Genomic DNA, 24,901 nt, shown 5'->3' on the forward strand with positions numbered 1-24,901 from the left:
CTGCTTAAATAGGTTTGCTACCAATGCTTCTTAGCACTGATGATGGGTAAGAGTTTCTTCCCTTTTTACATATGGCATATAAGCATGAAAGGAATTTTTCTCTTCTGTTTGATTTGAGAGGTAGCGAGGACTATATTCCCAACATTTATGTGATAGAGAACATATATGAAGGAGACATATTCAGTATTAATACATGGCTATTGCAAACACAAGACAAAATGCCAGTAAGCAACAATATCAATTAATGGGTTGAATATACCCTGACATTGTCAGAGTACTCAGTAACACATAAATTATACAAATAAATTGAAAAATGATTAAATGTCATGACATGAACTAAAATTCCTAAACATTAGATAATTCCTAAAAACAATCTGGATCCAATGGTATTAGATTCGTACTTACAGCATATCAAGAAATTTGTGCTTCCTTGTTATGTTGTACAGAATTTTAAAGAATTTTTACACATTGCTCTAATTTGGATTAAAAACAATGAACCCTTCATGAAGTCTTTTTACATAACTAAATAAGCTACTAATGCATATTATATATGCATGTATTTTATTTTTTACCATATTTAACAGAGAGCCTTGATGGCCACTTGTGAACCAAAGGGTGCAAGTTCAACTTCTCACCAGTCCAGACCAGGTTGGCTGTCTCTTTTTTTAGCAAGGCACTTTGCTTAAATTGTCTTGGCGTGATGTAATCATTCATGTGTTGATGTTCTATAAAGCACCAAACAATCAAAATGAAACCATATTTAACCAACATAATAGATGGCAAGATGCTAGTCTTTCACACAGGATTCAAATTATTTACAAGCAAACAAACATTTAATTTCAAAAATATTAATTAAATAGAACAAGGTGAATAAATATGAAAAGCCATACAAACTGTCTTTCAAGGATCACATACAGTACCCTGGTGTATCAATTAACAGTATATTTGCAATATGATAAAATACAAATTTATTTTGGTTTGCTAGAAATTCCCACATGAAATCTGCACAAATATGTACACTAGAAGATTAACACCTATTATTAAAGTCAGCTGTTGGTGTCTGCAAAGCCAGATGGAAAAAAGGCCAAAACAATATTTTAAATTTTAATTCCACTGGCAGAGTTACAAAGTACTAGTAAGCCTAACATTTACAGATACAAAAATATGTTGAATTGTGTATCTATGTCTAATAATATTCAGTCATCTCAGACCAAAAAATGTGTTTTTAAGATACTCATTAAAATGTACAATCATTGTTAATCTCATCAAATGACAATTTCTCAAGTTGTGATTGTTCAGATATAGAAATGTATATTAGGACAGTACTCATTACCTCTTAAATCATGGATACTCTACCTGGCAACAGTCACTACAATCTGTTACAGTGTATGCTATTGCCACAAACAAACATTACATGACATCATGTGATGTATGCTATTGCCACAAACAAACATTTCATGACATCATGTGATGTAATAAGTTAGTGATTACCTACTCCCTTGAGAACTGTTCTCCTGCAGTGTTGTCTGGTGGAGGAGTGTCCTCACCTTTGGCATGGGTACTATATCCCACTGGACAACACTTGGTGTACAGGAGATGGCATTAAAAAAATATCATTAGTCAATATACTATTAATATTTATGTGAATAGTCATGTCTTGTTACAAGAACATCAATTACATTGAGAGTATCTTCAGATTCCAATGGGAATAAATGTGTTCAATGTGTCAAAGGTAAATTTGATCATTACAACAGAATAATCAGCTTCTGACACAGACACCAGTTTCCTGGTAACCAACATGCATGTTTCCTTTCTATATCCTTTACAATGATAATTATAATTACCCTTTGCAATTGCATGTCTACAGAAATATGTCTGAAAATAAGAAAACATTTATCTCTCATATATCAGCTTTTACTGTAAATATATGAATGCAAGTATTAAAGAGATTTTAAAACTGACATTAAATATTAAGTCGATATAACTGACTATTGACTAATTTATATTTTTACATGCTGGTTTCACTTTTAACACAAAAGGGGTCATTTCTCTACAGCCAAAATATTTATGATATTTATCACCCAATTATTGATAGCTTCTCTAAAGCCATAATCAATGATCTGTCACTTGGTTACTGTAACAAGAATTGACAGAACTACTTGTTAGCTATTAAATGGGATGAAACAGTAAAAACAAATTGAAATAAAATGGAGGCTTTGAAGATATCAATTCAAGATATGTATACTTTCAATTCTTCTTCAAAAGTTGTTCAGGAACATCTGAATGTGGCCTTAAAGATCATGCAATAAAATCAAGCATCCATTACCAACAATACAGTGGTAAATCAAGCATCCTTTACCAACAATACAGTGGTAAATGTAAGTCAAAATGATATCTCAAATCAACAACACTTTCTTATACAGTTAAAACCCTAATGCTGCCATTTATCATAAATTTCATTATTCTTCCAATCAACCTGTTTTGAAAAAAGGAAATGATTTGTTAAAATGTTATCTGACATAAACAGTTCTCTGAAATAATCAAGATGTTAGGTTTAAATGATGTTCAAATATTCAGTTTTGAATTAGGAGGTGCTAACCCTTAATTCTGTCACCCAAGTCACTTGTAATTCCGTTATTTTATAGGAGTGCTCCAAAAGTACTGATGTGATACATTCAACGAATTCCATTAGTGACTAATCTAATAATAACAGCATTGGCAAGTGGTGCAAAAATTGGTTTGAGAGGGAATGAAGATATGCATGCTCACTTTTTTAAATTGGTTCTCAGAAGAAAAAGCATGCATTAGATAAAAATAAGACAGGGGTAAATATTGGTTATCAGCTAGAATACTTTAAAGGGTGAACTTTGGCTAAAGACAATCCAATGGACTGTGGTGTTGGCTTCTTATGTTTACAATGGTGATGTCATAACATCTTGTGTTCCAGCTTTCAACTGAAATTGGTAGACCTATGGATGTCACCAACAACATTGGATAAAATCATACACATGTGAAAAATGGCCAGGTTTCTCAGTTTGAGGGAGAAATTACATGGCTCATAATGTGATGAAATGTCGATATTATCTGGTTTCAACGGAACCCAATGATGTCTAGGACCAAGATCAAAATTATTTAGATGATTTGGCATGTATGGCTTCTGCATGTAATGGCAGCATTGGGGCTTTAAACGTACCTAATATGTAAATTTATTAAGGGCTGTTCCATTTCAACATACATGGTACCCAGGGAAGGCAGTTTTTTTAAAATATATGCCAGGGTACTTTGATTTCACAGAGTTCATATTAAAATGATTTTAAAAAATTTTAGATTGCATCTATGGGTGATTACCTAACTATAAAAGTAAATTCCCTGTGTCCCATGTGTGTTTTAATGGAACAGCCCTAAACATATAATGCTATTTTTCTGATTATTTCCACTATGTGTTATACATAGCAAACTGCATGCATGACCACTTACAAATTCTTAATCTGTACATGTGTATGAGAAACATTTATGATATCTAAAGTGGTTTACATGCTGATATAATTTTTTATGACATTGCGTTTTTACCTGGGTGTATTGTTAAAGTGGTATGAATTTGGATGTAAAATCATAAATGTCTTGGAAGTGACTTGTGACAAAATTGCACAAAATTTTAATAATCACAATAACAGTTCTGTGAAAGAAAATTATAATGTCAACAAAAAGTATATGGGACCTTTGGAAACTTTTAGTAAATTTTCAGCCTGCCATAAATCAGTAGTGGCAACTTTCTGTTGCAGAACACCAATGTGCTCTTACAGGTATATCATACTAAAAAAGAAATTTACTCACTGACTTAACTTTGTCAGTGTGCATGTGATACAAATGCAAATTTTGATGAATTTTCAAATACAATACAGATATTATTTTATGGACAAACAATGACAACTTACTTTTACACATCCCTTTTCTGTGCAACAATCCTAAACTTGGATAATGACTAGCACAGGAAAATATACACCAACCATAAACATTTGGAGTGATTTTGGATTGCTTAGACACTTAGCAATGTAACAAGAAAATATACACCTACCATAAACATTTGGAGTGATTTTGGATTGCTTAGACCCTTAGCAATGTAACAAGAAAAGATTTTAAAAAGTTTGAGGCTCCAATATTTTGCAAGTGATCACGCAAAAGCAACTGCACAATTAAAAAAAGATTAGACTGTAATGATGTCTCATTACACTCAAACATTACCCTATAGGATGCCCCACCCCTAATCAGCAGCCGGCCGCTGAGTTTGTTTTCAAAAGTACCCCTCAAAGATGGCCACCCCTTTCACACTACCACTGGCAGGTATATTAGTGCAAAAAATGTCAAACTTGCCCCTCATGAACAGCCACATTTTCTCCAACATGCCAAAAAAGAATCAAACTTTAATTCATACCAAGAGGTAAGTAATCTGATTATACCGCTGTGTGATCCTCAGATGTCAGATTTTGTCATCTTGATAACTGCTGGTTTTTATTACTGCCAATAACTGCCAACATTGAAGTTGCTCACAGCTTCCATTAGAGGTAGTATTTTTCACCCTGAGCATTAGTGGCTATTATTACTGGCAATAATTATCAAGATTAGAAAAGCTAACAACTCTGATGTGCTTATTTGTTCAGCACAGATGTGCATGACATGAAAATGGTTAACAGCTGATGTGGCTTCTCCCACATGGAGAAAAGAAATGTAAATTCATTAGGGTAACAGACTATGTCCAGTGAATCACATGAAAAGATCCTTTCCTTTATAAACATAGGCCATTTCATTTAAATGCAAAAAATTGTTTTAACAATGACATAGTTGGCAACACAAGAGGAAATTAGTGTGAATAGTTCAACATGTCACTGAGGAAAAGAAAACATCAATTTTGAAGAAAAGTGAAGTAATTCAGCTTCACAAAAAAGTGGGAGAGCTTGAGGATGCTTGACAAAATATTTGATGTTGGAAAGATTCAAACAACATCATAAAAGGACCTGCAGAAGGGGGAAAATGGAATGGACAGAGAAAGAAAGATTGTTAGAGCCGAGAGATGATTGTACCTTGATTTAAACGATAAGGTTTTCAAATGATTTTGTAATGCCAAGAACGTGATACAGGTTGAATGATTTAAGAATAGGCAACATTAAGACATCTCTAAAACATAGTGATTTTTGAAATGACATTAGTAACAGTTTGTATCACATTGATTCCGCAACATGAATGTAAGTTTTAAATGAAAATATTAAAATGTTTCCGAATTAGCTGTGACTTTTTCACCCCAGAAGCAATTACTACTCACACATGTGATCCCCTTCTTACAAGGCCACTGTCCTGCTGCAGAAGGGGTGACCTTATTGGAGGGGAATCACTGTATAGTATTACAGAAAATTTCACTGTTATCTTACGATAATCTTATCTGTAATTTGGATAGTTTGTCCAAGTCCTGGGGACATAAGCAGTGGACACAATGGCTACTGACTGAAGGTTGAGGGGCTGACCCTGGGTGCTGCTGACCCCTGGCTGTGGGCTAAGTGACTGTTCTGCATCTACAACCTGAGCTGTCCCATTTTGCTGGACCTGCCCTTGTGGTGGAGCTGCAGAGACTATCTGAACAGGTAGTGCCCCTTGGGCAGAGGTGAAGTGAGCATGGGACAAGGCCTGACTGAGATGGGCCAGCTCAATTGTGGAGTGTGTTCCAATGTGGCCAGTTGGGGCCTGGATCTGGACCATTGTGGGTGGACCATGCCCAAGTCTAGTTGACAGATGATATGTTTGGTCCCCTGTTGTCTGTCTGTACTCTTGCAGTGTTTGTGTTAACTCACTCATCGCCTGCGTCAAAAGATCAGCTTGTATCTCATGTGGCTGACCATGACTTGACTGAACAACTCCATCATGATCAAAACGTTCAACCACATGAATCGTTGTTGTCCCATCTTGGGAAGACTGGGGTTCCTGTTGAGGCTGAACTTCATCTTTGAACATGGGCTTGCGACGTTCCTGAGCTGGAGGCACTAAATGGGTGTGTTTCTTTCTTTGATGCTGGGTCAACTTGGCCTTGCTTGCATACTGCTTGTGGCAATACTCACATCCATGTGGCATTGTCGTAATGCTCCCAACTGTCTGGGAAAATGTTGGGTTGGGCAGGTGATGATGAATGTCATCCAAAACAAGCTTTTTGCGACTACTCAGTGGAAGATCTGCTCCAGGATGGTTTTTAATAATATGAGCCTTTCGCTTTGAGCTGGATTTATACACTTTGTCACAGTATTGGCAGTAGTAGTCACGCTGGGTCTTTAGGATAGGCAGGTTCAACTCTGGTACAGAGTCTGGCTTCACATCTGGGTGCTTCTTAGCCAGATGGTTCACCAGCATACCCCTACGTTTGAATCCCAGCAGACACAAATGGCATTTGTAGATAAACCTGTGATAATCTGTCGGTGACACCTTTGGTATAAATTTTTTCAATGGTTTCTCAGCTTTGGCTGCATCTTTGGCTTCACGTTCTTCAGAGTGCATACGCCTAATATGTTCCTTTAGTTTGTCTTTACGTTTGAATTGTCGGCCACATGTTTCGCACATGAATTCACGATGAGATGAATGCCTAAGCATGTGAAGCTTTAGTTTGTCTGGACGTGGGAAAACTTTCTCGCATTCTGGGCATGGATAGCATCTGTTGGAATGAAAACCTCTAATATGTTTCTTTAGCACCAAAAATTCTGAAAATTTTTTGTTACACTCAGGACACGTGAATTTGCCTTCCTCATTAGTATGGACAATACTGTGTTCTCTCATAGCAATGGTTTGATCAAAGCCTTGATGGCAGATTGGGCATTCATAGTACTTCTTTTCACTGTGGGTTTTCATGTGGCATGCTAAGGCTGAATTATTCATGAAACGTTTATAGCAAACTTGGCATTGTAGAGGTTTATCATCTTCGTTTCCATGACACAGAAGATGACGCTGAAGTCTATCTACAGATGTAAATGATTTCCAACATCTTTCACATTTAAATGGTCGGTGATAATTAATCTCTTTACTTTTTGATTTACCATGCTCAGCTGCATGATCAATTAGATCTTTTTTGTTATCAAACTGCATGTGACATACTGGACATGCAAGTCTGTACATCTCCAAGGAGACAACCTCTGTCCCATCCTCCATCACCATTGTATTGTCCTGAATCTGTAGACTGCAATTTTCTGCTGGCTGGTATGTCAACTTCCGAATTTCATCTAGACCAACATCCTCGGCAGCATGGGTCAAAGTATGCAAATTCAGAAGGTTAGAATGGTCAAAGGTCAGGTCACAATGAGTACACACCCACTCATTCCCTCCACTATTTGTTCCAGTTTGCCTGTATAAAGACTGGATATTACGCCGCATAGCTTGACTGTCATGTCGCTTCTGGTACTTCTTCAAAGTTCTGAAAGTAAAAGAAACATTATTAATAGTTGGATGCTAAATAGTATTTCACAAAATGGTGCAAGAAAATACATAAAACTGGTGTAGTTCATAATATGGGAAGATAGAACACTACGCAAAAACTTTATATCCAAAAATAGTTCTAACTGAAACAAGTTGGAGCAGAGTAAGTCAAAGTTAAACAACTGGCATATCTGGCATCAGGGTAATATGACCAACTCAATCGTATTTTTGACATGCAATTCAATGAGATTTCGGCCTGGATGAGACTTTGTTTCATTTGATCCATTTTTTGCATCCAGATATTTGAAATATTTTGTTCAGATTTTTTTTTGAAATCAGGATGGGACACCCAAAATGAAATTCAGATGTCACCATGTCCAAAGTAAACCTGCAGCAAATTGTTTTGAATGATATTATACAGAATATTACCGTGGTAACAAGATGCAGATCCAAGTATTCTCTAAATTCTAACACAACTCAGTAAGCCCCTCTATTTTGACAATGAATATGTTAAGTAAACATATTTAAAGACTGCAGCTACTAACTGTTCAGTGAAACATTTTGTGTCAAAACAGCATGTACATCAAAACCAACACTATTTCTTGATCATTTAATGGTGCCATAAAACATGTTTCTCAAGAACAAATCAAATTTATTGAAGGCAAATATTATATACATGTGTTTGCTTCTGTAAATAAACCTGTAGAATATTATAAGGTATAAAAAGCATTGCTGTCTTTATTATTCATGTCATAAAACCTGTCAGGAACCATATGTCTATTTACGAATATACTTCAAGTTTATTGTGATACATCATCACTTAATGGATCATTATTATAGTTATTCTCATAAAAACAAACCTTTTCCAAGTAGCACTGTATCATGTGAGAGTATCCCAAAATGATGATCTATTTCATTCTGATGCTTAAAAGTATCAAAATTGTTGTATTCCAATAGCTTACATGACATTATGAGGAATCTGTTTTCCTATCCTTACTCAAGCTTCACAGCCAGACTCATAAAACTGATTTCTGTATGTATAGTTTCAAAGAAAACTTTAAGACATTTTGTTAACAAGGTACTTCATGTGAATAATTAGTTCATATCCCCATCTATAATTCATAGGATCAAATAGGTATATCCTTCCTGTATTCTGAAAAACTACTTTTTGGGGTATCTTTTCAAGCAATAAATTTTCAAACCAGTTCAAGATATGTTCTTTATGTTCTTTTATTTATTTTAATTAAAATGTAAAGGAAGTAATATAACCCAGTTCCATACTCACTTGTTGAGATAAATATTGGTAGACCTTTTCTTCCAGTGGTAGGTGGAGGGACCAGGCATCTCTGAGGACACATCCTGTTAAGTTGAAAGAATGTCTTAAAATATTAAAGCAACCAGTATACCATCAAGTCACTGTAAATTCTGAAAGACAAAACCTTCTGGATTATCCTCAGGTTCCTAGAGCTGACAACTATTTCATCTTTATTTTCAAAGGCTTTGTGTTAACTGGTCAGGAAAGGCTAATTTTACATAAACATTCATAATGCATGGTAAAAAATTATAGCCAGTTGGACCTTTTGTTGCAATCTTTTTTCAGAGATAAGAAAATGTGGTTGACTCTAGATATACAAAATAAGTGGTATTACCTGGCCAAACTATCTACAAAAGAACACATTTTGTTGACTAATTTTTCCCCTGATCGCATTATAATGCCACTGAGTATTCACAGGGGTACTTTACATCTTCTGAGAAGTTACATATTTTTCTATGTATTAGCTGATACATTTTGCCTCTAAGAAATTACTTGATTTCTACTCCACTTCAAGGGGGCCCAGAGTGGCCGAGTAGTCTAAAGTGCTCTCTGTTACCGATCACTGCCATCTCACCTCTGTCTGCATGGGTTCAAGTCTTGGATTCGGCTAACATGGGTATGTGAGAAAGCTTGCCAGTAGCTTCTCGTGGGTCAGTGGTTCTTTCTGGGGTTTTCCCGGGTTCTTCCTCCACCATTAATACTGGCCGCCATGTATAGCCTATCATGTGCTGAAAAATGGTGCTAAACCCTACAACAACAACAACTCCACTTCAACCTGTATATTGCATAACATGTAAAACCTCACCATAACTATTTCTGTTACATAGAAAATTTGACAATATAGTACACATGTACGCCATGCACAATTTCTGCTAATGGCAGGTAATACAAATTGGGATGAAAAACTTCCATGTTATTGTTTTTGGAAATACTTTTTGTATGATATCAATTATTTACACATTTCTTTAATATCTCTGCAGATTCAATTACTAATACCTACATAATCAATCTAATATCCATCCAATGTCATTTCTGAAATACCCAATTATGAAATCAACTGCTTTAAAACAGTTTCAAAAACTTTTGTCTATGTATTGGAGTTCAGATGGGCAGGTAGACATTGTCAATGAAGCATGCTATCCTAAGGCCTGTTTCTAGTGAATGGAGGAGGGTTCATGAGAAAAATCTGCAGAAAAAACATGCTGTCAAGGAGCAGATTTGTTATTTAGGAAACTTGCCATTGACAAGAACTCACTATAACATTAAAGCTCATGAAATCTCATGATCTTCAGGAGAAGGTGGCATCACAAAAAGTTTAAATGTAAATGATGTAAATGTGTCAGAGCTTAAGGCTGATCTACAAGAGACTAAAATCTCTTGAATTAAGAAGTGTTGATCAAGAAAACAAACCCGATCAAGGGAAAGTAACTTGCTGTTTTGTGGGAATCCCTAAATATCCCAAGAAGACTGCTGTCTAAGTTGAGCATCATGTGATTCAAGTAAATGATGTGAATTTAGCACTTACTTGTGGTGTTTTTTTAATGATGTAAATTTAGCACTTACTTGTGATGTTTTTTTAATGATGTGAATTTAGCACTTACTTGTGATGTTTTTTTAATGATGTAAATTTAGCACTTACTTGTGATGTTTTTTTAATGATGTAAATTTAGCACTTACTTGTGATGTTTTTTTAATGATGTAAATTTAGCACTTACTTGTGATGTTTTTTTAATGATGTGAATTTAGCACTTACTTGTGATGTTTTTTTAATGATGTGAATTTAGCACTTACTTGTGATGTTTTTTTAATGATGTGAATTTAGCACTTACTTGTGATGTTTTTTTAATGATGTGAATTTAGCACTTACTTGTGATGTTTTTTTAATGATGTAAATTTAGCACTTACTTGTGATGTTTTTTTAATGATGTAAATTTAGCACTTACTTGTGATGTTTTTTTAATGATGTGAATTTAGCACTTACTTGTGATGTTTTTTTAATCATGTGAATTTAGCACTTACTTGTGATGTTTTTTTAATGATGTAAATTTAGCACTTACTTGTGATGTTTTTTTAATGATGTAAATTTAGCACTTACTTGTGATGTTTTTTTAATGATGTAAATTTAGCACTTACTTGTGATGTTTTTTTAATGATGTAAATTTAGCACTTACTTGTGATGTTTTTTTAATGATGTGAATTTAGCACTTACTTGTGATGTTTTTTTTAATGATGTGAATTTAGCACTTACTTGTGAGAAGCTACTGGCAAGCTTTCTCACGTACCCACATTGGCCGAATCCGAGACTCGAACCTATGCAGACAGAGGTGAGATGGCAGTGATCCATAACGGAGAGCACTTTAGACAACTCGGCCAGTCGGGGCCCCTGTGCTGGTGTATGCATCGAGCCATGTGTTTCCAAAGGCTTTATAATACCAAAAATTACTGGCTTTATAATACTAAAAAATACTGGCTTTATAATACCAAAGAATACTGGCGTTATAATATCAAAAAAATACTGGTTTTATAATACCAAAGAATCCTGGCTTTATAATACCAAAAAATACTGGCTTTATAATACCAAAGAATACTGGCTTTATAATACCAAAGAATACTGGCTTTATAATATCAAAAAAATACTGGTTTTATAATACCAAAGAATCCTGGCTGTATAATACCAAAGAATACTGGCTTTATAATACCAAAGAATCCTGGCTTTATAATACTAAAGAATACTGGCTTTATAATATCAAAGAATACTGGCTTTATAATACCAAAGAATACTGGCTTTATAATACCAAAAAAATACTGGCTTTATAATACCAAAAAATACTGGCTTTATAATACCAACGAATCTTGGTTTTATAATACCAAAGAATCCTGGCTGTATAATTCCAAAGAATCCTGGTTTTATAATACCAAAGAATCCTGGCTGTATAATACCACAGAATACTGGCTTTATAATACCAAATAATCCTGGCTGTATAATACCACAGAATACTGGCTTTATAATAACAAAAAAATACTGGCTTTATAATACCAAAGAATCCTGGCTGTATAATACCAAAGAATACTGGCTTTATAATACCAAAGAATCCTGGCTTTATAATACCAAAGAATCCTGGCTTTATAATAACAAAGAATCCTGGCTGTATAAAACCAAAGAATACTGGCTTTATAATACCAAAGAATACTGGCTTTATAATACCAAAAAAATACTGGCTTTGTAATACCAAAAAATACTGGCTTTATAATACCAAAGAATCCTGGTTTTATAATACCAAAGAATCCTGGCTTTATAATACCAAAGAATACTGGCTTTATAATACCAAAAAATACAGGCTTCATAATACCAAAGAATACTGGCTTTATAATACCAAAAAAATACTAGAGATTGCTGATAACAAAATTATAACCAGATGAATATGCTGTTACACTGATCAATACATTTTTCATCAGATGAAATATATATTGTTACCAATATTGGACACTCTTGAATACTATATTGTATCAGGGTATCTTTTCCAAGTGACTGGTCAAAAGGGTATAAAGTCCCAATTTATAAAAAAATTAATCAAGCATGAGCTAGAATTATGTTAAATAGATATAACACTTACAGAGACTGGGTAAATCATTTATATCTTTAACAGCAGGTTCATTTACTGGGCAACAATGCACAGTGTATACATTGAACATCAGTGAGGTTTTAGAACTGGTATGTGTACCAATGGGCAACAATGCATAGTGTATACATTGAACATCAGTGAGGTTTTAGAACTGGTATGTGTACCACTGGCAACAATGCATAGTGTATACACTGAACATCAGTGAGGTTTTAGAACTGGTATGTGTACCACTGGCAACAATGCATAGTGTATACATTGAACATCAGTGAGGTTTTAGAACAGGTATGTGTACCACTGGGCAACAATGCATAGTGTATACACTGAACATCAGTGAGGTTTTAGAACTGGCATGTGTACCACTGGGCAACAATGCATAGTGTATACACTGAACATCAGTGAGGTTTTAGAACTGGTATGTGTATCAATGGGCAACAACGCATAGTGTATACATTGAACATCAGTGAGGTTTTAGAACTGGTATGTGTACCACTGGCAACAATGCATAGTGCATACATTGAACATCAGTGAGGTTTTAGAACTGGTATGTGTACCACTGGCAACAATGCATAGTGTATACATTGAACATCAGTGAGGTTTTAGAACTGGTATGTGTACCACTGGCAACAATGTACAGTGTATACATTGAACATCAGTGAGGTTTTAGAACTGGTATGTGTACCAATGGGCAACAATGCACAGTGTATACATTGAACATCAGTGAGGTTTTAGAACTGGTATATGTACCAATGGGCAACAATGCATAGTGTATACATTGAACATCAGTGAGGTTTTAGAACTGGTATGTGTACCACTGGCAACAATGCATAGTGTATACACTGAACATCAGTGAGGTTTTAGAACTGGTATGTGTACCACTGGCAACAATGCATAGTGTATACATTGAACATCAGTGAGGTTTTAGAACTGGTATGTGTACCAATGGGCAACAATGCATAGTGTATACACTGAACATCAGTGAGGTTTTAGAACTGGTATGTGTACCACTGGCAACAATGCACAGTGTATACACTGAACATCAGTGAGGTTTTAGAACTGGTATGTGTACCACTGGCAACAATGCATAGTGTATACACTGAACATCAGTGATGTTTTAGAACTGGTATGTGTATCAATGGGCAACAATGCATAGTGTATACATTGAACATCAGTGAGGTTTTAGAACTGGTATGTGTACCAATGGGCAACAATGCATAGTGTATACATTGAACATCAGTGAGGTTTTAGAACTGGTATGTGTACCACTGGCAACAATGCATAGTGTATACACTGAACATCAGTGAGGTTTTAGAACTGGTATGTGTATCAATGGGCAACAATGCATAGTGTATACATTGAACATCAGTGAGGTTTTAGAACTGGTATGTGTACCACTGGGCAATAATGCATAGTGTATACACTGAACATCAGTGAGGTTTTAGAACTGGTATGTGTACCAATGGCAACAATGCATAGTGCATACATTGAACATCAGTGAGGTTTTAGAACTGGTATGTGTACCACTGGCAACAATGCATAGTGTATACATTGAACATCAGTGAGGTTTTAGAACTGGCATGTGTACCACTGGCAACAATGCATAGTGTATACATTGAACATCAGTGAGGTTTTAGAACTGGTATGTGTACCACTGGCAACAATGCATAGTGCATACATTGAACATCAGTGAGGTTTTAGAACTGGTATGTGTACCACTGGCAACAATGCATAGTGTATACATTGAACATCAGTGAGGTTTTAGAACTGGCATGTGTACCACTGGGCAACAATGCATAGTGTATACACTGAACATCAGTGAGGTTTTAGAACTGGTATGTGTACCAATGGGCAACAATGCATAGTGTATACATTGAACATCAGTGAGGTTTTAGAACTGGTATGTGTACCACTAACAATATCTTTGTGCAGTCAAACTTGATAATACTTTTTCAAGTAGATATAAAAGTTTTGTTTATCCATTTGACTAAACCAAAGATTTAGATTATGTGACAATGAACATTCGTTATATGCTTATACAACTATGAAGAAGTGGCAACTTGCAGATCAATGTACCAATCGGCCAAATCATGGTCTGTATAATTGTAATTTGTCTAACTCTTTCATATGTACAACTGGTGTAAGATATGGAGAAAGTTCATCACCCTTTATGTTTTCTATGAACAATGGTCACTGTGAAGGTCACACTGGCTGTCCACATGGCACCATTTTTACTTAGCAGCAACTAGACTGGGGGATGAATGTGTGTGAGCATAAAATTAAAAGCAGTCCTCCAAACAGATTAGTAATAATAAACTTTTGCCAATGGAAGGAATCAATAAGAAACAAATGGCCATTTGAAGAAGTTTTTTTAGTCTATAACCAGGAGAGCTATAATTTAACATGATGATTGATGTATTTTTAGCAGTATATGTATTGTTTATGTATGACTGTATGCAATATTTTAAAATGATTTCTGAATAAGAAACAAAATATATGTGCTTTAATTATGGGTAGTTTTTCTTCTTAAGCCCCGCAGAACTGGCCCTGCTTCACAAACCTGTAATAAGACCACCTCTCATGAGCTGACTTCTGTTGGCAGAAGGCATGAACTCTCAAGACAGGTTTTACTAACTATATATGTACATATATGTATTCAAGATGACAAGATGACTGTCACGTTTACCCCGACCCAGAGTAGCCCCAGTTTGAAACATGTATAATCAAGGTAATTCTGACAAGCCATTGTTTGATGTTAAACACTGCCACAGGCTAGCACTAATCCCTTACATAAGATTGCCATGGCTAGAAGTGGAGAGCCAGACCTAGGAGCTGCGAGGCCGCCAGATAGTCAGTTATCAATTAGATGTGGAAACGTTTGTCCAGATCAAAAGAATTTGCCCGAAGAAGTGGGAGTGTCTTAACTTCTTTTCCCTGCAGACAGACAGCCAGGTTGAACTGGCCACTAAGACGACTGGACAGGGTCACAGCGCCACCCAATCAGAATCGAGATAGGGGAGAGACCCTGATTTGGCTAGAATGATATCACTGCATCTTCCGGCAAGAATTAGTTTGCTAGAGAGACTGCCCAGAGAAGGATAGCGTAACTCTGAACAGCCATTCGTTATTGGCAGGAATATCTTAGAACAGGAAATTCTAAGTACAGACAACTTCAAATAAGGTCAGTGAGCTAGTTGTTCGGTCTTTGCGGAATGCGACTGCATTTTTAATTGTAGGTCATATGTATACTTTATTATTACTAGAATCATAGTACGAAGAATTACTTTGTGGTGTTAATATGTTTGCATATTTTGAAGAAATGAGTTGATATTTGTAAAGAATTATATAGCTTGCTAGCCGTTGTAAGAGTTAATATTGTAATTCGCTATGTGGGTATTTTATAGTAGACTAGCACATGTGTTCATGTGATTATAGATTTTGCCACTGTTGAGTATTTGTGTACGCTTGTGGGAGTGTAATGTACAGACATGCGTCTGATTGTTGTCATATTGTAGTACAATGAGATTCAATATATATGTGTATATACTGATGTGATGCAATGTATTGATGTCTGTATGACAGTTCGCTGATACGGTGTTATTATGCCATTGTTTACCCTGCAAGAAGTGTGTGGGAATTTCGATGTGTACGCATGCGTGACAGAAACCGTAATAGCCTTATCTGATGATTAATTGTTGATCTAGTGTGAGGTGAGATTCGATAAAGCATATGTTAACGCCTTGTGGTTTTTCACAGGAAGCTTTGAGGGAAAGACCAGATACAGTTTGGTCCCGTAGTCTCAGATAGAGAGACAGAGGAAAGAAGAAGAAAGGAGAGAAGTCAGGAGAAGTTGAAGTCTAGGTGGAAAAGAGGAGAGAAGGGAGGAAGAGGAAATTGGGAGCGAAATTGGAGGAGGAGATAGTCGAGAGGGAAACGGAGTTGAAGGAAGTGTTGGTGGAACAGAAGGAAGGAAGGAATTAGTGGGAAAGAAAGAGATAAGTAGACACAAGGACAAGGGGAAAATTGAACTCACACTGTAAATCATGGGATGAATTAGGCTGTCACTTGGTTGAGGGAAAGACAGGTGATTGAGAGTTTATTGTTTTAAATTATCGAATTTATTAAATTGTTATTAACTGAATTTCATCTTCGTGTTCTCTATAATTTAACCATCAGCACTGCTGACTGGGGGCTCAGGGCTGTAAATCCACCTTGTCACTAATTTAACTTTCTAACCCCACGAGCCCAGGTGGAACTTTCATCATAATTTAATTAATATTTATTGGAAGAACCCCACCCCAATGCGTGCAACTGCCACAATGACAGTTATACTTGCAGAATGCTTTTACCTTTGTCTTCAATAACTTGTTTACTCTCTGGGCAAGTGATGTTGCAGGACGTTTTCTTTTCTGTCTGGACACTCCTTTCTGCTGCTGAGCTAGAGGCTCTGAATCTCCTTCCTTTTCACTGATTCCATCTTCGTGGGAAATCAGATGCTTCTGCAGAGCTATTTGGATTAAAAAGTTACCAGGAAATGCCTTATACCTTTTGTTCAAAAGCATCTTAAATCAGAACAAAACAGAAGCATGTATTATAACTCACTATTTTTCATTTGGTACCAATATTTTCAGAATCCATTTTTGATACAAACAACAGTTTTAAGAATGCTGCAAACAATGATATTTCTATGGATACAAAAGGACAGCAACAAATCCACAAATGTAAGTACCACTGAAATGTCATTGTTCCTAAAACCACCAAAATTTATACCCATCAAAATAAATGATATCACAATTATATCCAGTATTATTAAAAAAAATTAAACTGCTACATTGTCATTTTCATAGCGTGCATTGGAAAAGTTGAGATTGGCCCACCTTCCTCCCTCAACAACCCTTTCCTCTACTTCGGTAAGTTACAATTCTAGAAGAAAACAACTTTTCCAGTAATATTGTTTAGTTCAAAGAAGGTAATTCTAGCAATGTAGGAAGGAAATATACTTAAAAGCATATGTGCATATGACCATGCTCATAGATGGCATACATTGATAGAACCAATCAGGCATACTGGTGTGTGATGAGGGAGGGGCAACTGACCTGAGTGTCAGAATTTGTGGGCAGAAATAAGGCTAATTATTACTTCATGGATTTCCTATACTAATGACTGATAATTCTCTCATATATATATATATATATATATATATATATATATATATATATATATATATGTATATATATATATATATATATATATATATATATATAGATAGATAGATATGTGTGTGTGTGTAATCTATCTGTGTATGTGTGTCTGTGCTGTGTAATGCAGCCATGTGGGATTGTGCTATCTCTCATTTATATACATGTTCAATAATATGTGCTGTGTAAGGCAGTCATGTGGAATGTGGCTTTCTCTCACCACTAAATGTATGACTGTCCATGTGAGAAAGCCAGGTGAAATATGCTGATCCAACAAGAGTGTCAACAGACTTCATAAACAATTTTATAATGATTGCAATGTATCTTCGGTTAGACAAAAGGCAATATCTCTCCCACATTAAGTCTCCTTGCCACTATTAGGTGTTGCCAGTTTTTAAGTTGAGCAAATTACCACAAAGGATGCTCACATTGTAAGGTTGATGGGAGGGTCTTTAAGTCATTTGACTGGGTAAGTATTCTTAGAGAAACATAATTTATTAGAAAAATTTCCTTCTCCTTCTATACATTCCCTAATCACATTAACATTAGGAAAATAGTTAACATGAGGAGGGAATACTGAGCTTCCTACCTATACTGTGGGTATCCTTGTAGGGAAGAAAAATTGGATTCCCTATTTGTACAATAACCATTCTCCTACTTAAAGCAATACAGCTTATGTTCTCGTGAACTGTGACCACTCTATTAGGTCAAGAAGATGATTACTGAAATCTTCCTGTCAAAATTCAGTGGTGAATCCAGCAAAACTATGAGGCTGTGTTGGTTTCATTGGGACTGGTCATTTGGTTTAATTGGGGCTGGTCATTTGGGCCACAACCACAGGACCCGTCAGATTCAGGTTTTGTCTCTGTGGAACTAAATCCAAGTGATAAAACCTGGAGAAGATTGCTTGCATACCAGCTAATAGATTATATGATCAAAACTCTGCTAAACCTTGGAAAGCTAATTCTTTTACATTCTGAAGATAACATTATATGTTTCGTCCAAAGTCCGATTTGTATTCATGCATATTTTTTAATGTGAAAGTTCCTTTTCTGACTAATATTAATTGTTATAATTAAATATGTTATTTGGTTGAGAATTTCTAAAGAAGTGCCTTTCAATGAATAAAACATACTAGTAATTTTATCTATTTATTTCTTGTCATTTGCATTATATTGCATTTATGGAGTTGGAATGCAAATTCAAAATTGGATTTCAGTTATACAGAAGAAAAAATAATTAAGGTGTACATGTATTGTGTTTTTAAAAAAATTACAACTCAAACTGATACAAAAGTGTTTTAGTTTTTTTTACTCTAAAATGCCTAGTTTACAGTGCAGTAGAACTTCGATTATCTATCAGGGTGTGGAACAGAGACCATGACAGATATGAGAATAGACGGATAATAGAGTATGTACATTAAAAATATTATACAATATACAAAAATCACAATATCTACATATGTACTTGTACCTGTTTTTAATATGTTGACGTACAATTTTGACACAAAATTCCCTGACGGTTAAAAGAGACTGACGGTTAATAGGGTGATGGATAACTGAAGTTCTACTGTATAGATTATTAAAAGTAACTGATAATTATGTGAAAGAGACAATAGAAATGTGTTTGAGGATCACAAATACTTTATCATAGTGCATGAAAACATGTCTAAATGCAAAACAAGATGGATGGATGAGCATAACACCTTATGCCTCTACCAGATTCATAGAGGAGTATGTAAGTCTTGGCACAAATTTAAAACTTTCTTGTGATGTAGGGAAGAATTTTCCACATCTAATAATATATACATACCAACAGCAGTCTTAAACCTCTTTGAACATTCAAAGCAGGGAAACTTGCACTCTTGCTGGTCTAAAACTAAAATAACATTAAAGAAATATTATATGAAAAGCATCAAATGCAGTAATAATTTTTATAAGTCTGACTGATATTAATCAAGGGCACAATATTTTTTTAAAATAAACTAAATGTGTCATAAAATGTGCTCATGAAACAATGTGGTCCCAAGATTACCTGTAGATATAAAAAGGCTTAACAGCATTACCCCATCAGGCCCCAACAAGGGCATGATCTAAAGGCATAACACCATTACCCCATCAGGCCCCAACAAGGGCATGATCTAAAGACATAACAGCATTACCCCATGGCCCCAACAAGGGCATGATCTAAAGGCATAACAGAATTGCCCCATCAGGCCCCAACAAGGGCATGATCTAAAGGCATAACATTATTAGCCCATGGCCCCAACAAGGGCATGATCTAAAGGCATAACAGCATTGCCCCATCAGGCCCCAACAAGGGCATGATCTAAAGGCATAACATTATTACCCCATGGCCCCAACAAGAGCATGATCTAAAGGCATAACAGCATTACCCCATGGCCCCAACAAGGGCATGATCTAAAGGCATAACATCATTACCCCATGGCCCCAACAAGGTGCATGATCTAAAGGCATAACATTATTACCCCATCAGGCCCCAACAAGGGCATGATCTAAAGGCATAACATCATTACCCCATCAGGCCCCAACAAGGGGTATGATCTAAGGGCAGTAATACCACAGGTAGTAAAGGAAGTATGTAATGTTTTTATATATTCCAGAATGGGTGCAAATTTGCATGCAAAAAAACTATATTCCCCAAAAGTATGACTTTTTGACCTAATGGCTGCATACAAAGATACAACTCAAGAGCAATGGTACATAGTGATGGGTAAAAATGTGATGTCAATAGTTCAAATATGCACCAAATTATTGACCTCATGGCCCTATCCAGAGATATAACCATGGAATAATGGTGGGGTAGAGTGAACTAAATTTTTGACCCATGGCCCTATACAGAGACATAACCATGGAATAATGGTGGGATATAGTGAACTAAATTCTCGACCCATGGCCCTATACTGAGACACAACCATGAAATAATGGTGGGATAGAGTAGACTGAATTCTTGACCCACGGCCCTATATAGAGACATAACCTTGGAATAATGGTGGGAGAGAGTAGACTGAATTCTTGACCCACAGCCCTATATAGAGACATAACCTTGGAATAATGGTGGGAGAGAGTAAACTGAATTCTTGACCCATGGCCCTATCTCAAGATATAACCATGGAATAATGGTGGGATAGAATGAATTCTTTACCCAATGTCCCTACCCAGAGGCATAACCATACAATAATGGCAGGATAGAGAGAAAAGAAAGTTAGGATTATATAATATTCCAATTATGATGTGAACTGAGTGAGAAGCTATTTAAATATCAGAAACAAAAATAACGAAAAGATGTCCCACTTTTTAGCCCCATGGCCCAATCCAGGTAAATAGTACTGAGGACAGCTTATTACTGGGAAAAAGCAAGCTCCAGGATCATATAATAATCCAAATTGTTAAGTGAATTGGACAAAGTTAATTAGAATACAGGAATCTGGCCAAGGTCTGCACGTCAAGTGCACCCACCCCATTACTGTACACAGATCTATCTGGATAAAGTGACTGTAGTGACATGTAACTGAAACAATGACCACATTAAAAACAGATGGATGGATTGACATGTACTTGGCAAATTGACCACATTAAAAACAGATGGATGGATCGACATGTACTTGGCAAATTGACCACATTAAAAACAGATGGATGGATGGACATGTACTCAGCAAATTGACCACATTAAGACACCATAAGACTGTAGGGTGTGGATGGACAAATGAATGGATAGACATGTGCTCAAGAAATTGACTACATTAAAAAACCTTATCACTTTAGGGTGTGTATGGACAAATGAATGGATAGACATGTGCTCAAGAAATTGACTACATTAAAAAACCTTATCACTTTAAAGTGTGGATGGACAGATGAACGGATAGACATGTGCTCAAGAAATTGACTACATTAAAAAACCTTATCACTTTAGGGTGTGTATGGACAAATGAATGGATAGACATGTGCTCAAGAAATTGACTACATTAAAAAACCTTATCACTTTAGGGTGTGTATGGACAAATGAATGGATAGACATGTGCTCAAGAAATTGACTACATTAAAAAACCTTATCACTTTAGAGTGTGGATGGACAGATGAATGGATAGACATGTGCTCAAGAAATTGACTACATTAAAAAATCTTGTCACTTTAGAGCGTGGATGGACAAATGGATGGATAGACATGTGCTCAAGAAATTGACTACATTAAAAAACCTTATCACTTTAGAGTGTGGATGGACAAATGAATGGATAGACATGTGCTCAAGAAACTGACTACATTAAAAACCTTATCACTTTAGGGTGTGTATGGACAAATAAATGGATATATATGTGCTCAAGAAATTGACTACATTAAAAACCTTATCACTTTAGGGTGTGTATGGACAAATGAATGGATAGACATGTGCTCAAGAAATTGACTACACTAAAAACCTTATCACTTTAGGGTGTGGATGGACAGATGGATCGATTGACTACATTAAAAAACCTTATCACTTTAGAGTGTGTATGGACAAATGAATGGATAGATATGTGCTCAAGAAATTGACTACATTAAAAAACCTGATCACTTTAGAGTGTGGATGGACAGATAAATGGATAGACATGCATAAGGATACCAAATTTTCACAATCGTGATTTTTGACTCATGGCACCAAGAAGGGGCAGGAGCGGTACTAGCAGAAGGGGATCATGTGATGTACTGGAATATATGAAGTGAATTGGGAGAATACTGAGCTGCAAGTGCTCGAAACTTTAACCATATCTATCCGCAAACACTCATACACCCATAAAATGACAAACCAAATGCCACTTTCCCTGTCACTGTAGAATATAACAAAATAAAACCATTCTACTTTAAGGGTAAAGAGATACTGAATTTCAAGAAAGGTAAGACTCTGTAATACCATGATTATCATCACATTTTAATTTTTTGGGTTTACACTAAAATATGAGAAAAATAAATGCAAAATAATACAGGGTGCATGTTGAACTTTTTCAAAGTGGATATCTAAGTTGAAACTGGAAAAAAAGTACATCGACTATCAAATTTTTAATCTAACTGATCAAATTCTTAATCCACAATTTTATACTTACGAAAGTGCAATTACCAACTTTTGCAAACAATCAAATGACATGTCATAGCAACTAATGCGTACAAAATGCCAGAACTAAATCTCTGAAAAAACTCAAGCCCAAAACAGTTCATGAGCAAATATTTTCTTTTAAATGAGTTCCTCAATCTGATTCAAATCAATAAGATATCACATAGATCTATATAAGTTCCTGTTCTAGTTGCCTTTGGAATTCCCTGTCCACTTATTTTTTGCAGCCTATCAAATAATACACTGTTAGGTGGAGTTATTGTTACATTAACAATTATGTTTTGAATGATATTCTTCCCTTACAGCAGCCTGAAATCTTTAATTTGATCAGTAAAACAAAATGTCAACACAGCCTGACATATCAGTGACTGTTAGATCTCCTTACAAACATCAGTAAACATATATCCACTTTGACATCCTTAAACCCTCAAGCACCAAATCAACAGTGATAGCAGTTTTAAAAAACTGTATTGCTACCTTCTATATCCTCTTGAGTAACTTCCAGCCTCTTCTTGCCAAATCTCTCCGCATAATGAGCTGCATACCATACCTGCAACAAATACTGACATGTAAACGGAGTATCGCTATTCAAGATTACTCTGTCAACCATTGTTTTCCATGCAATTCTTGCACTGTCTGCTTTAGGAATTATTATTTGTGTTGATTCTGGTTTAAGCCCATCATAATAAGCACTCTCCAATCATATCATGAATTATTATAATTATGAAAGTGAAATAAATATATATATATATATATATATATATATATATATATATATATATATATATATATATATATATATATATATATGTGTATAGAGAGAGAGAGAGAGACACTTATTACAAGAGTTAGCTCCCTTTGTATTTATTGGTCATACTGAATAAAACAAATGTAAGCCCCATGTCTTGGACAAGCTTAACCCATTCAGTTAAGTGTTAACAGGACTTCTGACACACATATGACAAAGGCAAAATAAAAAGAAGCAACATTAAACTTTAATTTCTGTTTGGCTTCAATAGTCTAGGGAACTTATTTAAAAAAAAAAATACTGACGAGAGGTAATTATATGTGATACTAGTAACCTTATTGGTCTGACAGACATAATTACCTTTAATTCTTGTTTGGCTTCAATGTTCTTAGTTACAGAGAAGAAGATATCCAGCCCATGTTGATATGCCACAAGATTCTGCTCTGCAAATGTGTCAGCAGGACGAACAAACATCATCCAATTACACTTGTTTTCATCACTAGTTTCATAGTAGAGAAACTCTCCAGTTTGTCTTTCTACCTATTAGAGCACAGAACAATACAGTGAATGAAAAAAAAATCATCCATAAACATAAAAATCCTTTACAAGTTTTCAGTCACATAAAATTCAACCAGTGAGTTGAATAATTTCCACTTTTATGGAATGAAATTATTAAATAAGATTCACAATAAATTTCTTATCAAATGATTAACAACATAACACCATATTTCAATTAGTTAATACATTATTTGGCAAAAAATTCTTTGAAACTTGCATTGCTTGTATCAAAAAGTTAAAATTTGATGCTTCTAACAATCCTCTTTCCCACTGTGACAGTAAATCATACTTCTAACAACCTTCTTTCCCAAGTGACAGTAAATCAACAAATTTAATGCAGAAGATTGCAAAGCAGCTGGCCTGTGACTATCCTTTCACCAGCAGAAACAAGAATTCTTTGCCATCTTGGCTTATTGGCTCAGAGGCCCTTACTTTTTCTACCAAAACCTTCAGTTGCATCTTTTCCCCACAAATTTAGTACTTTCACTTATAAAATTGTATGCCTCTGATAGATATGTGATAGCCCTTGCCCTCAGGATGCTTTTCTATGCTATTTTTATATACCCCAGGGAGCACTGTTCATAATCCGAGCCATTCCAATAACAAAGAATTACAAACAATTTTCCTGAATAGCATTTTAAATGAACAGAATAGTATTTTCAGTACTGTGTCTCTCAAGTTTCTTGTGGACATTATGAATATCACATTCATTAATTTGCATGTTTGAAAGTTTCACTTGTGACTCAGTAAACTTGTCCACATTGTTCACTGTATCATTTCTACTTTCAAACAGACTAAACAGCTGCTTTATTTCATCCACAAACAAATCTAATAAACTAAAACCAAAAGGCTACTGCATGAGTGTACACGGTTTGTTTACAAAGCAGTTCCTAGTACACTATACTATCTTTAAGCA

At 35.4% G+C, this 24,901-nt stretch overlaps 1 protein-coding gene across 1 annotated transcript in view; it reads right to left on the reverse strand.

Annotated features, from left to right (window-relative positions):
* Positions 1-179: 179 nt before the first annotated feature.
* LOC149796042 (PR domain zinc finger protein 10-like) overlaps positions 180-24,901 on the reverse strand; it is a 71,007-nt gene continuing 46,285 nt past the window's right edge. Inside the window, exons 11-16 of the mRNA XM_089965958.1 lie at positions 23,788-23,967; positions 23,157-23,229; positions 19,386-19,451; positions 16,725-16,882; positions 8,729-8,802; positions 180-7,441 (exon numbers count right to left, since the gene is read on the reverse strand). Of these exons, the coding sequence (XP_089822084.1) occupies positions 5,431-7,441; positions 8,729-8,802; positions 16,725-16,882; positions 19,386-19,451; positions 23,157-23,229; positions 23,788-23,967 (2,562 nt within the window). The 3' untranslated portion in view covers positions 180-5,430. The remainder of the gene's footprint in view (positions 7,442-8,728; positions 8,803-16,724; positions 16,883-19,385; positions 19,452-23,156; positions 23,230-23,787; positions 23,968-24,901) is intronic.

Source organism: Sinohyriopsis cumingii, chromosome 7 (genome assembly GCF_028554795.1).
Source record: "Sinohyriopsis cumingii isolate HCF-2022 chromosome 7, ASM2855479v2, whole genome shotgun sequence".
Lineage (NCBI taxonomy): Eukaryota > Metazoa > Mollusca > Bivalvia > Unionida > Unionidae > Sinohyriopsis > Sinohyriopsis cumingii.